General features: G+C 46.2%; 1 protein-coding gene across 5 annotated transcripts in view; it reads right to left on the bottom strand.

Annotated features, from left to right (window-relative positions):
- Positions 1-17,592, bottom strand: part of cdk14 (cyclin dependent kinase 14) — a 240,040-nt gene that overhangs the window by 46,630 nt on the left and 175,818 nt on the right. For all 5 annotated transcript variants that reach the window (XM_080767195.1, XM_080767196.1, XM_080767197.1 and 2 more), the window contains 2 exons: positions 12,405-12,544; positions 6,870-7,031 (listed from right to left, as the gene is read on the bottom strand). In XM_080767195.1, the coding sequence (XP_080623321.1) occupies positions 6,910-7,031; positions 12,405-12,544 (262 nt within the window). In that variant the 3' untranslated portion in view covers positions 6,870-6,909. The remainder of the gene's footprint in view (positions 1-6,869; positions 7,032-12,404; positions 12,545-17,592) is intronic.

The following is a 17,592-nucleotide window of genomic DNA, read 5'->3' as shown; positions in this document are numbered from 1 at the left end:
CAAATTTGAATCCTGAAAGGTAACGACAATATTAAGGGAAAATAACAAATAGAAAGAAAATGAAACGGACCATGAGACTGCATCAAAATGACTCAACAAACTGGTCAAACAGAAGTAAATGTAGTTAGTTACTTTCCACCACTGATGAATGGCCACCCATACATATCATACGTGTATCCTCATCACCCCAATGTGAACAACACGGACCGACGGCTGTTTTACACACCAGGGTTCAGGGGGTTCATAAAGTTTCAGAAGGGAATTGTGGTCCGACCGAACACTATACTAACTCCAGATTATAGTTTTGACCCGTGTGAAAGTAAGGATTTTATAGTCCATTCTTTATGGAGGCGGAGGCGGGGGGAGGGAGGGATATCAAGTGTGCGTGCGTGTGTGCGTGTGTGTGTGTGTGTGTGTAATAAATGGCTATAGCACGTTCGGATCCCCAACAAAAGCGTACGAGAGAAGCAGCCTATATACACTTCATATTCACGGCAGTGCTCGGCGCGGGGCTGTTGTTTCCCACGGTGTTGGCAGCGAGGCCCAGATTAAATGAAAGGCAGCTACGCTAGGCAGCCGCTTGCCTGGAGCTCCTTCGTGAGCCGCTGTCAGGTGTTTCAGCCATGAGATCAACTGGAAAGAATTAAATTAACCCATTCTGAACGGGAACGCATTTTGGTGTTGGCATCATGTTATGCTTTAGCTATTGAAAAATAGCAGATCTACAAGCTCATAGCGCGCCACCGAGTGGCGCGCTACGAGCTTGTAGGTCTGCTATTTTTGAAAAATCGAAGAACAACTGACATTTTTAGAATCTGATCTCAGGTCAGAATGGGTTCATCAGACCAGTGTGTGTCCCAGTGGAAACCTCGTATGAATCTGATCTCAGGTCAGAATGGGTTAAATAAAAAAACAATAACAAGGATGATTTGTCTGAAGGCTCTATACCTGCGGTTATCCCTGCCTCCCTCCCTCCCTCCCTCCCTGTCTGTCTGTCTGTCTGTCTGGCGTTTCAGTCGGTCTCTCCGGCCCTCAGGCTCACAGCGGGGGGAGGCTTTCAAGTACTTTGTCCTCTATCCTGAAGAATATACTTTGACGAGTCATTTCAGGACCGCACAGATGTAGCTGTTAATTCAATTATTATTATATATTTCTTTGCCTTTATTGATAGCTATATACAGTGTAGAGCAGTGGCTCCCAAACTGTATATAAATCGTGTTGTGAGCTTGTAGATCAAAACAATCATTGCTGTCGGGCAGAAACCTCTTATCTCCATGTTCAAAAGAAGCCGATCCGCAAAGACCCTGCAGATCTGCTACTTTCAATATGTTTTAATTTGAATCCTGAAAAGTAACAGTTTTGGACATACAAGTATGAGGTTTCCACCTGACCGAGACGATATAGGGTTAAATACGTCAAACAGATTCTTATGCAATATATATTTTCTCTTCATTTTGGCCAAGTGCCGACCCCCCATCGAACGCGGATTAAGGACCTCTAGTCTGGAGGTCCCCGGGCCCTATACTTTGAGAAGCAACCACTGCCGTAACAGTATAGGTGTCTTTGCAATTCGTCGGCTCAGGTGGGCACGGATCGCAGTCATGTGTGAGCGGAACGCACGCGTGCCCGTCCGTGCGAGTGTGCTTGGCCAAAGATAAACAGCTGGCACCTCTCTGAATGGCGGACATTGCCGTTTTATAGCCGGTGCCATGTGGCTGTTATCTTCAAAGTGACAGTGACGGTGCTTCAGGGGCCACAGACGTCCTCTCCCTGACCCCTACGATGGCCGCGTTCCTCCTGCCTCCTGGCTGCAGCTGCTGTCCCACTGCAGACAGGTGGAGTATTGCCTTGCCACGCCATTTTTGTGAAATAAATAAATAGACTAATATGTTAGGTGGAGAAGAGATCCAGTAGAACTAAGTGATGTTATGGTATGGCTTTGTTGTTGTTGGGTGTTGTACTACAAGCTCACAACCTATTTTCAGCACACAGCAAAGTGTAAATCAGACCATCACAGCCTGCCAAAATACACTTATGTTGACTAAATCAAACTGTAGATTTAGTAGTCTGAAATCCTGTGATAGTGAACTAAAACTATGTGACAGAAAACTAAATGGTATTCTATTCAAAGGTCTACAACTAAATCAAAATTCGCTGTCAAAATCGTGGCCTGAAATGTTTGGAAACGCTTGGTATACAATAGTATCCCAACAGCTTACATCACCCGGCCCAAGAGCAGAGGGCTCATTCCTGACACCTGTGAGATCAATGCATTTACGGTGAGTTGTAGGTTTGAATCCCAGCCACCAAAACCATTTGCTGCATGTTACTCTCCTACTCCCTCCCACGCACCCGGCCTCTTAAATAAAAGCTTGAAAAAGCCTAAAAAATCCCCTGTAAAACAAATAGAAATAAACAGCTTACACATTTGACTCATGCTTTGTTCATAAGGCATTCAAGTTGTTTTTTAATCCTCCTTTACTCTCTTTCATGTTGCCTTTTTATTGTGCTATAATCAATTTGTTTTTGTTTACTAAGCTTTGGTCTTGTGTTTCTGGTTAATCACATGCCGTGCACTGACCAAATAAAGAACATTACATTTCAGCAATCAAACCGCAAATGGTGCATTTGTTTAGCGTCCTTATCCCCACCGACGGCAGAGGAAACCTGCATGCCACTGTAGCAACAAGACTACAATAGTTTAACTCCGAAAGAATAAAGACTGACACTTTCAGAGTTAAAAAAAAGTGTTAAGGCTCATACATAGTCTGGATTTTCGGTGGTTAGGTGACCACCAAACTACAACATGACGTCACGAGCCGCGGTGAAGAGCAAACCACCGCCACCGCTCCAGCCCTTCTCTCTGTTTTTACTCACCACCGCTCAACGTTATTTCAGCTCCGGTGGTCAGCTCACCACCGAAAATCCAGACTATGAATAGGCCTTTACAGTGTTAGCGCAATCCCATCTCACAGAAATACCGCAAAACAGCACAGAATTGCAACTCCGTACATACACGCCTATAAAACCCCAAAATCCGTAAATATTACACGACTACTGTTTTGACCGTGACGGAGGCATGGCGTACGGAAGTGCTAATTCACCGTGGCTGGGTCGGGCTGGGGGTTTGACATTATTTACTATTCTGTCAATACAGAACAGGTTAACGGACGTGGTCGGCTCTACCGAACTTCGCAACGCTCGACACGGCAACTCATGGCCCTTTAGGGCCCCTCGGTGTTGTCTCCCGTGGCTCAAGTTCGGTAGAGACGGCGCCCCTCTGTCGTTGTCTATGGGGAGGATTTCAGTGTCATATGTAATGATTTTGGTGTTTTCTATAGGCGTGTACGTGCTATTTCACCGTGTTTGGGTGAGACCGGGTAGGTCAGCGACAAGTCTAGCCACTATTCAGTGTTTTAAATTAACTCAGGATTTTATTGTGTAACGACCAAGTCAGTTCGCGACAAGTCTAGCCACTATTCAGTGTTTTTTAATACAAGCTTGTTGTCGCAACTTTGAGGTGAACTTTGTGGTCAGTGCAGCCTAGGGGACTGACTGACAGACAGACAGACAGTCAGAGCAGCACCATTGCCTAGGCGAGGCACCTCATTGCATCAGCTATTCTAGTGAATAATGCACAATCATGAATAAACATACATCAGTGCAGCAGAGCAGTGCTGCTGTGTCTCTGAGACCTGCCTCCCTCTCCTCCCTCTCCTCCCACCCCTCACTCACTCACTCACTCCTTTTCTCCTTCAATCCTTTGCCTTCCATTCAACTCATTGCGTTTCTTTCGGCCTGTTTCTCCTCATCAAATAACAATCCGCCCCTTCTACGCTCCCTGCCCCCCCTTCCGTCTCATCCATTACCATCATCGGTCCCACCGTTTTCCCAACGGTGGAAAGTAACTAAGTAACATTTACCACAAGTACTGTACTTTCCGGGTACTTTTCTTTTACTTTACTTGAATAGCTACACTTCTACTCCACTATATCTCAGAGGCAAATATTGCTGTTTCAATATTGTAGCTCTGCTACTTGCTTTTATGTGACGCTGCAGTATGATCAAAGTAGGGCGTTGATCTACGAAAAGACACAAAGAGAAGCGGTTTCTGCCCGACAATTAACGTCATTTTTATTCCAATACTTTTTTGTGGTTTTACTCAACAAAAACGTTGAATACAGGACTTTCACTTGTAACAGAGTGTTTTAATATTGCGGTATTGCAACTTTTACTCAAGTACACATTCTGTGTACCCCCTCCTCCTTCCAGTCCTCCCTGGCCATCTCTCCATCCCTCTCTCCCTGTCCCGTCTCAGCCCTGTGGCAGTGTGACAGACATTGTGGCGTTCGTTGGCGCGTCTCGCTGAAGGCGTGTCAGGTTCTGCCCCCTCTCTCTCTCTCTCTCTCTCTCTCTGAAGGCCCGGGCTCTCTCAGCCCAGGCCTTCACTCACTTTAAAGCTCAATAGCTCTGCTATGGGCTGGATGGCCGCCTCAAAGGCAGCCATCCAGCCAAGCACAAAGACTGTGTGTGTGTGTGTGTGTGTGTGTGTGTGTGTGTGCGCGCGTGCGTGTGCGAGTGTGCACGCGCCTACAAAGACTGCCCACAGGGAACGAACCCCTACACAAAGAAGAAGGGGAGCTGCGTAGCGTTGCCTGCCTGCACTGCTCTGCTGTGTCTGAACCTGCCTCCCTCCTTCACTACCTCCAATAAATAATACAACACAACACAACAAAAACACACAAGTACAAAAAAGAAAAACCTGGCCTGGCTCTCGCAATGCTCTCATTCCATCTCCTTTCTTCTCCTGTCTCCGTCTCCTCTCCTCTTATCATTTTTTTCTTCTGACCTTTACATTTTAGATTTCAAATGCGATGCCAGTTGGATAGTGTGGCCTGAGAAGCCTGTGCGATTCGTTGCTGTCGTGCAAAAAACATCTTATCTCATATATCTTTTCTGTCGGGTGGAAACCTCGTTTGTCCAAAAAACCCACGTTACTTCTTAGGATTCAAATTCCAAAGCATCAAAAATAGCAGATCTACAAGATCGGAACACGACGCGCTTCGAGCTTGTAGATCTGCTATATGCTTTTGTGTGACGCGTGTAGTATGATGAAGTAGGCTGTTAATTTACAGGGGGAAAAAACACAAAAAGTTAGGATAAGGAGACAAGCGGTTTCTGCCCAACAGCAACGATATAATTTGTGTGTGTGTGTGTGTGTGTGTGTGTGTGTGTGTGCGTGTGCGTGTGTGTGTCACGTGGTGCATTAACAGTGCGTGTGCGCGCTAGGATTAGGGCTCCTATCAGTGGCTCTCTCTCAGGCTGTCAGGCTTTGGACAAAGGAGGCTCATTTCAATGTGAATGCTGCAGCTGAGGGGCACCGCTCTCGCAGTGGGGGGACTTCCACTCCGCACACACACACACACACACACACACACACACACGGATCAGTCTCCGTCACATGCACTATGGGATGGCCAAATGAAGGGCCACTCAGCCTCCATCAACTCCGTGTCCAAGAAGAATGGAGAGATTTCAGAGAGAGAGAGAGAGAGGTTGGGGGCGGGAGGGGGGGATAAAGATGCGAGGCGAAGGGGAGGGGAGGGGGTGGAAGAAGAGAGGGGGGGGGGGGTACGGGTTAGAGGAAGAAAAAGATCCCATTGGAAAGAGCAGAGCCATCGTTTGGCCGACATCAATTTGGCTTAAGATCTTGTGCATGAATTGCGCACGTCACAGAACAAGCAGGGGGGGGGGGTGGAAGAAGATGAGCTTATGGGTTCACCTTGACCCCCCCCCCCCTCCCCTCCAGGATGAGCATGTCCAATCACAGCACCTGTCAGTAATTGCAGAAATCGTTGTCGGGCGGAAACCTTATATCTCGGTGTTTTTTTATAATTTAGCGTCTGGCTGCTTCATCGTACAAGAGTGTCGCAGAAAACACAGAAGTATAGCAGATATGCAAGCTAGAATGTATGCTTAGATATGACAGATATATTTTGTTCTTTTTTAATTTATTTTTGAAACCGTTTCGGACCACCTGACAGATGGAATATATCGAAATATATCGAACAAATGTAAAATAATCAACTAGAGCTTGTTACCACTAATAATAACCACGCCGACCGCATTCATCGTCAGAACACACAGTTATTTTTTCTCTCCCCCTTTCCAAGAAAAGTAACTATTTTGGAAATACGTGGTTTCTATACGTGACAGAGAGGATGAGAATCTAATCGGGAGGAGGAGGAGGACGAGGCGAGCCTTGGTTAGAGCGAGGCAGCCATTATCCTCGCCGCCTGGCCTCTTGCTCCTCTCATTACATGCAAATACAGACGCTTTATCCGACGCTTGAATGGGACCCCCCACCCCCTTCCCCCCTCCCCATCTCCTGGAGAATAGGACACCCTCCCGGCCCACTCAAAAAGACACCCCACCATGAGGCACCAGCCAAGCCATTACGGGATTCCATGCTTCCAACACAGACGGACAGACGGACAGACAGACAGTCATTAAGTAGGCCTACCAGCCGCTCCTCCAGACCATCCTAGAGCTAGGCTATAGGTGCAATCTACTTGTGTTTATCTTCTGCAGCCTAGGACATGTACACAGTTTGGTTGTAAGAGGCTTCCAACAACTTGGGATGCCAAAAAAAGCAGCCAAACGGCTTGAGAAATTCTGTGCAATCTCTTCCACTATCGGTAGCCGCCAAATATGGCGAAGACGCCGTTACTTGTACCCCTGAAGGGTGTGTGGGTATTTGTGTGTGTGTGTGCACCCACCTGGCTGGCTCATGGGAGACGTGGGTTGGCTGTTCCCAGGTCAGTGCTGTGTGCGCGCACGCGTGTGTGTGTGTGTGTGTGCACACATACCTGGCCGGCTCATGGGAACGTGCTCCTGGCTGCTCCCAGATCAGTGCTTGCCGCCGGAGGAGCTCTTCTCCTTCCCGTGGCTGTTCCTCCTGCCACACACCTGTATGCTGTCGCCACACTCTGTCTGCAGCTTGACGCTCGGTACCGCGAAGATAGAAGACACTGCAGGGCAACACACAGCACACACGACACGCCGTGAGCTTGTAGATCGGATAAAAAGCTATTTTTATACATTTTAAAATTCTGCACAATGAGAGTCTCACAATGAGACTTTTACTTTTGGTACTTTAAGTATACATTTAGGCCTGATTGTCTTCTAAATCATGACAATTTTCTGAAAAACCTCATGTTCATACATCAGTGGTTCTCAATATTTCATGTCAAGGACCCCAAAAATGTTATGTAATTGGCCACCGACCGCCATCTGAAAATATGTTGTTCCAGGGACTTCCTCCCAGAAGCAAAGTTTGAGTTACGCTCTAAAATAATATATATTCAAAGTTTGCATGCACATTTTCACGATTTTTGAAAAATAGCAGACCTACAAGCTCGTAGTGCGCCACTGGGAGCTTGTAGATCTGCTATTTTTCAATAGCTAAATTATAACAATGTTTAAAACACCAAAAGGGGTTCCCGCCCAAAATGGGTTAAGTACATTTTGGTATACCAACACTTTTGTACTTTTCCTCAAGTAAAATGTTGCAGTATTGATGTGAATACTTTTTTCCACCACTGGTCATAGCAAAGCAGTGTGAGGTTATAACGAATTAAGTCTTGAGTCTTCCACTTTTTCAGAGTTATAAGTCAGAAACAGAGCAGCCCTGCAGAGCCCTGCTCTGTTTCAGCCCCGCTCTCATCCTCTTATCTAAGCTGGAAACACAGCTACAGGAAGAGGGCCGGCATGCAGTCAGAGCGCAGGAACGCAGCGGAGATGAACGGAGCTGTCACAACACACTCTGCTCTGCTCTCCTGGCTGGCTTTCATTTCCGTACGCATCGCAGCTCACGGAGAGAGAGAGAGAGAGGGAGAGAGAGAGGGAGAGAGACGCCAGGGTCCACAGGAAACCAGCCAGGCCCCTTCTCAAGGTCAATGTGATTCTCAAAGTAGGGTCCGTGGAACCCAAAAGGTTTCCCCAGCTAAAGTATAGTTAGAGCATCACAATCATTTTAACCACTTTATCAATTTACAATTTAGGCATTTAGCAGACACACTTAATCCAGAGCGATTTATAGTAAGAAACAACCAAAAACATGGTAATATCAAATACATACAATCATATGTAAGCTAAGAACGTAACAGTGGAATATTATCTATATAATGAAACTACTGTATGTGTATACACTATATAGAGTGGTGGGTTTTCACTTCAGACTACGGCGGAAGATTTGGAGTGAGTCTGCAGTTCTGATTGCAATGGGAAGTGCATTCCATAGTGTTGGAGCCAGAAGGGAGAAGAGTGTGGAGCGTTATCCCGGCGTTTTTAGTGAAGGTACTTCCAGCCTCCCTGAACCCATTTGCATGTTAGCTGTTAAAAAAATAGCAGCATTAAAATGTTATGTATCAATTTGGGAACTTTCACATGAAAATGTTTTAGAACAACCCCTCAGGGTCGATGCGCTCTTTGCGGCTCCGAGACACCCCAACCCCACCCCCACACACACACTCGCACGCACGTGCTCTCAGATGAAAATGTCACAATTCAATTGGCACACCAACACCCCCTGTGGGAGCAGCCATTGTTCCTGATAATCTGTCTGGTATTGTTGCCCATGCATCCATAACTCGTCACACAGTGACACAGCTCACTGGCAGTGATGCAAGAAGTACTCAGAGTGAGTATGGCTGTAGAATTATAGCACTTCCACAGTGTAGAAATATTATATCTGCATTGAAATATATGTATGTATGTATACATATGTATGTATGCATGCATTTAATCCTTTAACATTATGTCATGGTTCCATATAAAATAGGTCTTGAGTTTCATAATAATTAGCTAAGCTATATCTGAAAAGTATAGTCTAGAAACAACATTTGTCAAATAATTGTAAATGTAGTAGGCTAAGTAAGTACATTTGTCTCTGAGATGTAGTGGAGTAGAAGTATAAAGTATCAAATTCACATTTAAGAGTAAAAATACCGAAAATACGATTAACTCTTTCATCCCTATGAGAGCCAATGGACGTACAGCCACACCCACTGGCTGCCATTTGACTACATACAGAACAATTCGCCCATTTTCAGCCTTATCTTCACATTCTCTATAATTGTTCCTCACTAATTCTCATTCTGAGACGTTTCTATCTCTCTGTGTCTCAGAGGTGGGTCGTGGAGAGGTCATATAATTGACATGATTTCAGTCAGGCACTTTCATCTGGATTAACCATTCATTGCCATGATATTGCATTCAGTTTGGTGGTGTCGGTGTGACTCTGTTCCTGTGATACTACGGGCGTGTCCGGAAATAGCGCACTGAGCGCACTGTCTCTGCCTCTAAAGAAATATAGAAATAAAAAGGCGAAAGCCACAAACAAACATTAAAAAAGAAAAAAGAAAACGTGACTGCCACATAACGGTCACAGGGGGAAACGCACGATACATCATATAATAGTAAAAAGTCCAGTTTGTCAGGCATGCCAGAATATGCAAAGTAGACATCAGAATGATGTCAGAACAGGCCATGCTCCATATATGGACCCTGTGCAGGGGCCCGGTCCAGAGCCCGGGCAGAGGCCTTTTTGGGGCGGTTCTGGACTACCGTGGGTCGGACCGACTCGACACCGGGCACTGCACCCCCTGCGGTGGCCGGTGGGGTGAAACACGTGTGTCGAATTTCTCGAGTTACGTGGATTACGGTTGTATATACAGACGTACATACACGGATACTTGATGCGTTTATAGTTAGATAACATCCGATTACGGTAAGAAAAACGCAATTTCCGGAATGATCCTTTAAGCCTTGGTGCATGACCCAGTGTGGAGGCTTTATTCTGTTTGATAAGTGAAACGGTGGGCATGCCCAATGTAGAGCAAGGCTCACCAACAGCAGGGCCTGAATTCCCCTGCGTGACCGAGACCCCCCCCCCCCCCCCCCACCCATTCCCATTGGCACAGCAACCCCTCCTCCCCCCCCCACCCCCCTCCCCCCCATTCCCATTGGCACAGACAACATTCTGCTGGAGGAAGATGATTACCATGCTGGGTTTGGAGCCAAATACTGAAGGCTGCACTAATTAGCCGTTTCTTTATCTCGTTTTCTTTTCTCTTCTGCATAATTTCCTCCCCCCCCCCCCCCCCCCCACCCGCCCGCCCACCCCCCCTGACTCATCTCCCCCCCCCCCCCCCCCCCCCAGCAACGCAATCTTTCTTTCCATACCTCTATTTGCGCCTCTTTTCCGCTTTCGCTGTCTTTGTACACAGAGGATACTGATGCCATTTAGAAGGCTGTTTATCCACTATGCTGTCCTCATTTAGAAAAAGAAAAAAGCTGCCTTTTTTAAAGCACTAAAATGCAGTATGTACTTGTCATGCGTGTGCGTGTATGTGTGCGTGTGCGTGCGTGCCGATGTTACATGCCAAAAAGAGACCATTTTAGAGAGGCTAAAAGGGAGAGAGAGAGAGAGAAAGCACATGGAGTGAACAAGGAAGCAAAGCATGTGCGTGTATGTGCCCGCGTGCACGTGTGCCTCCTAGTGTCCATCGCCTCCTGCGTGTGTGTGTGTGTGTGTGTGTGTGTATGACAACCTGCTGGGTGCTGATAACAGGATTAATACAGCAAAAAAAAGGGGGAAAAAAAGAAAAATCCTAATCTGGGGGAATAACAAAAAAAAGAGGCGATTGTCACATTAAAATGGCCACCCTGTGGGCTGTCTTCTCTCAGGCCTGGCAGACAGCCGTGTGCTCCAACACCGCTAATGAATAGCACACTAACAGGATTGACCATGTCGCCGGCCTTGTCACATAATCTGGATGTCCTCCTGACATCATGCTCATGCTGCTCCGCTGATAGCACCGCCTTTAATTGATATGTTGACTGAAACACTGTGCGTTCTCTCTCCCCCTCTCCTTCTCCCTCTCCTTTTCCCCCTCTCTCTCGCTCTCTCCCTCTCCCTCTCTCTCTCTCTCTCTCTGTTCATAAGCTTCAATAGACTAAGGCCCGGTTTAGACGACAACGGTTTCTAGAAAAAAAGGCAAAATAAAATATCAGATGTGCCTTCCGTTTAGATGGCAACAGCATAGTCAGGGGGGGGGGGGTGAAAACGAAAAAAGAAAAAGAAAAATCACACCCGTGTGAAGTGAGGGGCACATTCCGGCCAATCACAATTTTCTACCTCACTATTTCTTCAATGTTTGTGTTTACACATGACTCTCCAAACTGGATGTATAGAGGCTATAGCGCCACTCAAACTGGACGTATAGAGGCTATAGCGCCACTCAAACTGGACGTATAGAGGCTATAGCGCCACTCAAACTGGATGTATAGAGGCTATAGCGCCACTCAAACTGGACGTATAGAGGATATAGCGCCACTCAAACTGGACGTATAGAGGCTATAGCGCCACTCAAACTGGACGTATAGAGGCTATAGCGCCACTCAAACTGGACGTATAGAGGCTCTTGTTGACTGTGTTTTTGTGCCGTTGTTCTTTTGACTCCTATATAGTTGTGGTGTCGCCACCCTCACTGCACCTAAAGTATACGCATTAATAAAATGTAATGTAGCTGTACTGGCGAGCTGCCTCTGGCGACTCAACTTCTCCAGCGTGATCAATGGACTCTCTCTCTCTTACTCTGTCTTTCTTTTCTCTAGCTCTCTCCTTCGCCTTGCCCCTTATCTCTGCCCTGCACTCTCTCTCACTAACCCCCCCCCTCTGTCTCTCTCTCTCTCTCTGTTGTTGATGCACATGGTAATCCACTCGGGGCGTCAACAGCATTAATATCCATATAATGACTAAAGTTGATAACTTAAGTTACTACGCATTGCACACTTTTCAGGTTATTTCTGAGAGAGAGAGAGAGATAGAGATAGAGATAGAGAGAAAGAGAGAGAGAGAGAGAGAGACCTCCACCCCTAAATTAGCACTGCTCCCCATCTGTTTTTGCTTTGGGGCGAACGACGAGTCAGGAGGAGAGAGAGAATCAAACGGCGGTGGATCTTGCGGCTGCGTCCAGCAGAGGTCCAGCTGTGCTGGTGCTCGTCCCGACGGGACGACCGAGGCCGAATAATAAGAGAGAGAGAGGGAGAGCAGGCCTCTCTCTCTCTCCACATGAGCCAAAACAACCCCAGGACACCCCTCTGTTTCTGTTACTTCAGAGAGACAGACAGAGAGAGACAGAGAGAGAGAGAGAGAGAGACAGACAGAGATACATCTTAAGTCTAACTTATGTCGTCTCTGTCGGGTGGAAACCTCATACGTCTAAAACTGTTACTTACACGTGTGTGTGTGCGTGTGTGTGAGTGAATGCGTGTGTGTGTGTGCGTGTGTGTGCGTGTGAGTGAGTGCGTGTGTGTGCGTGTGTGCGTAGTGCACTTACTGTCCGATAGCTCCCAGAGCCGTGGAGGCAGGTGGCTGAAGTACTCGTGGTTCAGAGCGTTGTGGGCAGAGAGACGGTTCTTTGGGAAGCACTGCAGGAACCTGGAGGCCAACTCCTCTGCATGGTCCACGTAGCCCAGCCTGAAGGGACGCGCACGCAGGCACACACACACACACACACACACACACACACACACACACACACACACACACACACACACAAACACACACTGCATTACTATCAGTAGTGAGGACATGAACTCCTCTGCATGGTCCATGTAGCCCAGCCTGAAGGGACGCGCACGCACACACACACACACACAAAAACACACACACGCACTGCATTACTATCAGTAGTGAGGACATGAACTCCTCTGCATGGTCCATGTAGCCCAGCCTGACGAGACACACTCACGTGTGTGAGCACACATGCACACGCACATGCACACGCACATGCACAATTGCACACACACACACACACACACACACACACACACACACACACACACTTTGCCGCGTACATTCAGGTCATGAAACGTACTTAGCATATACATGCTCCCTAACCCTGGAGGAGGAGCTCAAACAGTTTCGAGTGAGTTTTCCCGATCCAAAGAAAACCTCGGCGAGACTTTAGTTTGGTCCAGTCGGAACATGTGGGGGTGCAGTATAGGGTTCCAAAACAAAAGGGTAGCAAAAATTCGGAAAGATGTGCTTTGTATATAGTTATCAACCCCCATTTCCGTAAGAAATGCACGTCGGAAAGACCATGTACTGTATAGCGCTTTACATTCTCAGTGTTGTGTCTTTGGGAGCTTGACCCATGTGGTCCAGCCCTTACATTAACAACCTCCCCCACAACCCCCACCGAGCACTTCCTTCTCCCCACTACACACTACAAGGACGCTGACGACAACGAAACCAAACAAAATCCACCTAATTAATACAGTATAGGTCTGCTGACTCCAGAGAAAAGACAACACACACCACAGGCGCGCACACACACACACACACACACACACACACACACACACACACACACTTCAATATTAATGCACATTTGTGTGTTTGCACAAAAGCACAACTCTCAACTTTGGTCTGTCTCGTGGCTCACTATGATGAAAAGTGGTAGACATACAGTATACAGTAGGAATCATCATATTCTGCAACAGCAACATACGGTGGAAACCTCATATGTCCAAAACTTTTCAGGATTCCTAGCAAAAGTAGCAGATCTACAAACTCAATTTCGACCTAGTAGATCTGCTACTTTTGAGACCTTTGTATGACACTGTAGTATGATCAAGTATAGGCCGTTCATTTGGTCCTGGGAAAAACTTACAATTTCTCTTTTGAGTAACAACTTTAGCTCCCATTAACTGGAAGAGGTATCTTGTTATGCTATACAGTTACTGCAAAAAAGTAGCTGTGTTACAGTAATGCATTTACTGTGTAGCATGTTAGTCCACAACACTGCTGCTCAGTTCAAGGACCTTAGCTCAACTGATCGCACGCACGCACGCACGCATGCATGCATGCACGCATGCATGCACGCACGCACGCACACATAGTGGCTTCAGCTGCGTGCTGCAGCTGTATGGATTGTTCACACACTGACTTGATGTATATTCTGCTCTCTCTCAACATCACGAGTTGAGTTAAGGAGTGCGTGTGAGAGATAGAGACACAGAGACAAGCAAGAGGTCCTGATGGACTTAATTAAATCCATCCCTGTATCTACAAGCTCCCGTCCCACCGCAATGTGACGTGTTCTGAGCTTGTAGATCTGATATTTTCGGCGCGTGTCGGCGTACGACGAATTATACGGCTTAACTTTACCTCCGGCTCTGCACTGCAGTGGATGAGTCTCTCTCTCTCTCTCTCTCTCTCTCTCTATAAGTCGAGCATGGATCTCAGTGTGCGAGTCAGACCGGAGCAGCAGTGCTTGTTCTGTTCTCAGAGTGCCTGGCTGGGGAGTATGTCGGCTCTGAAGACGCCCGCGGAAACTCGAGGGGCTCCAACCAACCACAGAACAACATCATGCTTATTTAATGAGCACGCTGACTAATTAAAAGACTGAGTTTTGATGCCGTTGGTACGTTTTATATCTTCCATTTCAGTTTTTTTCTCCCTTCCCGCACGGTGCCCTCGGCACTACCGCTAGGTAGAAGAGAAGGGGGATTGGACGGGTTCAGGAGTTCAGTGACTTCACTTGCATGTGTGTATTCTTACATATACTGTACTGTGCACACACACACACACACACATACGCAAGCACACATACGCAAGCGCACGCACACATGCGCACAAAGTTCAAAGTACACACACACAAAGTACACAACGTACATTTACTCAAATACTATACTTAAGTACAATGTTTTTGTATTTTACCTTTACTGCAGTATTAACAAATGCTTTCATTTCTACTCTACTACATCTCAGAGGCGAATATGGTACTTATTTTTCACTCCACTGCAATTATTTAAAAACTTCAGTTAATATAGTTACTTTGTTTACTTACATTTTGATTATTCATTATTATTATGAAACATACATTAGCCACTTTAACCCTAAATATACTTTGGCTAAAAGCAGATCTACAATGTATTGTGAGCTTAATATAGTGGACTTTAATTTAAGTGGAATCCCGGGCGTTACATATACTGTACTTAAAGGAAGACTGACACGCCCCTCGGGAGCTAATAACTGCTATCAAACAATGCTATCATGATTCTGACGTCAGAGTGGCGAAAGCTTTCCCCAACGACTTCTATGCGGGCTCGCCGGGCTTGGTGGCCGTGGTAGCATAGCAACTTATGCTACTATTTTGGTGTCACATTTAGCTTGAATACTGGGTGAAAGTCTCATTCAAAAAATTAATTTTTCGCAACATTGTTCAGGTGAACTGTGTGTTTATGCTTGTTCATTGTAATAATCAATATCGCTATGATTATTTTATTTATCGCCGCGTCGCTCCGCATGACAACATACAGTCTAGCCCGTCTCAGATGCAGGCTGCACACACACGGACGGACGGACGTATAGTCTCTGGTCAGGTCCCCGCATTGAACTGGGCATGTGTGTACGCACACACACACACACGGCTATAGTGCATGACAGTGGGGAAGAGAGCTACAGACGCCCGAGGCAGATTCCGTGCCATTGCGTGTGTGTGTGTGTGTGTGTGTGTGTGTGTGTGCGTACACACATGCCCAGTTCAATGCGGGGAGACTATACGTCCGTCCGTCCGTGTGTGTGCAGCCTGCATCTGAGACGGGCTAGACTGTATGTTGTCATGCGGAGCGACGCGGCGATAAATAAAATAATCATAGCGATATTGATTATTACAATGAACAAGCATAAACACACAGTTCACCTGAACAATGTTGCGAAAAATTAATTTTTTGAATGAGACTTTCACCCAGTATTCAAGCTAAATGTGACACCAAAATAGTAGCATAAGTTGCTATGCTGTGTGTGTACACACATGCCCAGTCCCCCGTAGAGGCTCATGATCTCGTCCGCAAGACTATGCCTCGGCATAGCGATATTTATTATTACAATGAATACAAACATAAACACACTATAGTTCACTTGAACAATGTTGTGGTAACTAACTACGGTATTACAGAGTGAGAGCGAGGGTGTACATGTCAGCCTGCGGCTGAGAGGGGAAAAGAACAGTAGTCGCGCTGCTCTCACAGCGGCCAGACAACAGCAGACCGTCCGTAGTCGCGACTGTCGCGCTGCGGGGCTGAGAGGTCTCAGAGCGGGCAGACAGGGGTGTTGGCGACCGGGGGAACATGGGACTCCAGTCCAAAATTTGCGCTTGTGCTGCAGTTCCCCTAAAAAACCCCACGCCAACCTCAATTGCATTCAAACTAAGCATTTCTGGCGAAAAAATAATTTTTTTCAATTACATTTATAGCCAATATGACGCTAAATGTACCGTCAAAAACGCTAGCCTGACCTATAGCCACTTGTTGCTAGCGCCGTAGCCCCGTTTCAAACTGTTTCAAACTGTTTTCAGTCAGACCACGTGATGTGCTGTACCACCCATATTAATTTCGGGGCATGTCAGCGGACCTTTAAATGGCCAAAAGTAAAAAGTACTCATTGTGCAGAATATCTCATTTTACACGTTTTCAAATGTATACAAATCTTTTCAAAAGATTTGTATACATTTGACGGCACCAATCTAACGCCCGGGATTTGAACTCACGTCTCCCGCGTTATCTTAACCACTAGACCAAAGGGATATCCCTGTGGACAGTGGCTCAGGCTGAGGCTACAGTATATTGATTAGGGATGTGCCGATGAGACATATTGGCCGATATCCATATCCGATGTTATGAATTGCTGTTATGGCCGATAACCGATATTACCGATGTCGATTATGATCTCATTCTGTATTGAAAACATATTATAATTTTGTCCATTCTGAAAAATACATGTAACAGCAACACTGCAGTCAGATTTCACTTTAATACCTTTATATTTAATAATGTGAACTTGTAGATCAGTTCAAGCTGTTACTTTGGGCTTGTTTATCTGTAAAGACAGACCGATTAATCAGACCGATTAATTAATCGGTCTGATTGATTAATCTAAAAACAACTAAAATCGTCCAATGTGTTTGCCGATTAATCGACCATTACTAATATTGATGCCAATTACTTTTGAGTATTTCTACATTGTGGTACTTTTACCAAGTAAAAATAATACTAGTAGTTCTTCCAGCCACCACTCATATGCTTTTATATATTCAATTCTACTGTACTTGCCCTCACACACACACACACACACACACACACACACACACACACACACACACACACACACACACACACACACACACACACACACACACACACACACACACACACACACACACACACACACACACACACACACACACACACACACACACACACACACACACACACACACAGAGAGAGAGAGCAGAGTGATGAAAGCCTACAGGGAGCTGAGAGGTTGGTAGGCAGTGTGTCTGTCTTCACTCCAGCTCTGACAAAACCCTTTCATTTCTCCCTGTGACCCGGTCACATTGTTACGGATGCAAGCCCGAGAGAGGTGTGTGTGTGTCTCTGCGTGCATGCGTGCACTGTACATACATACACATACATACATATCTAATGTATGTAGTTCTCAAACTCTGCCCGAACCCGACC

The sequence above is a fragment of the Protomyctophum bolini genome (genome assembly GCF_963924005.1).
Source record: "Protomyctophum bolini genome assembly, chromosome: 7".
In the NCBI taxonomy this organism is placed as follows: Eukaryota; Metazoa; Chordata; class Actinopteri; order Myctophiformes; family Myctophidae; genus Protomyctophum; species Protomyctophum bolini.
This window is presented reverse-complemented; position numbering and strand designations above follow the sequence as displayed.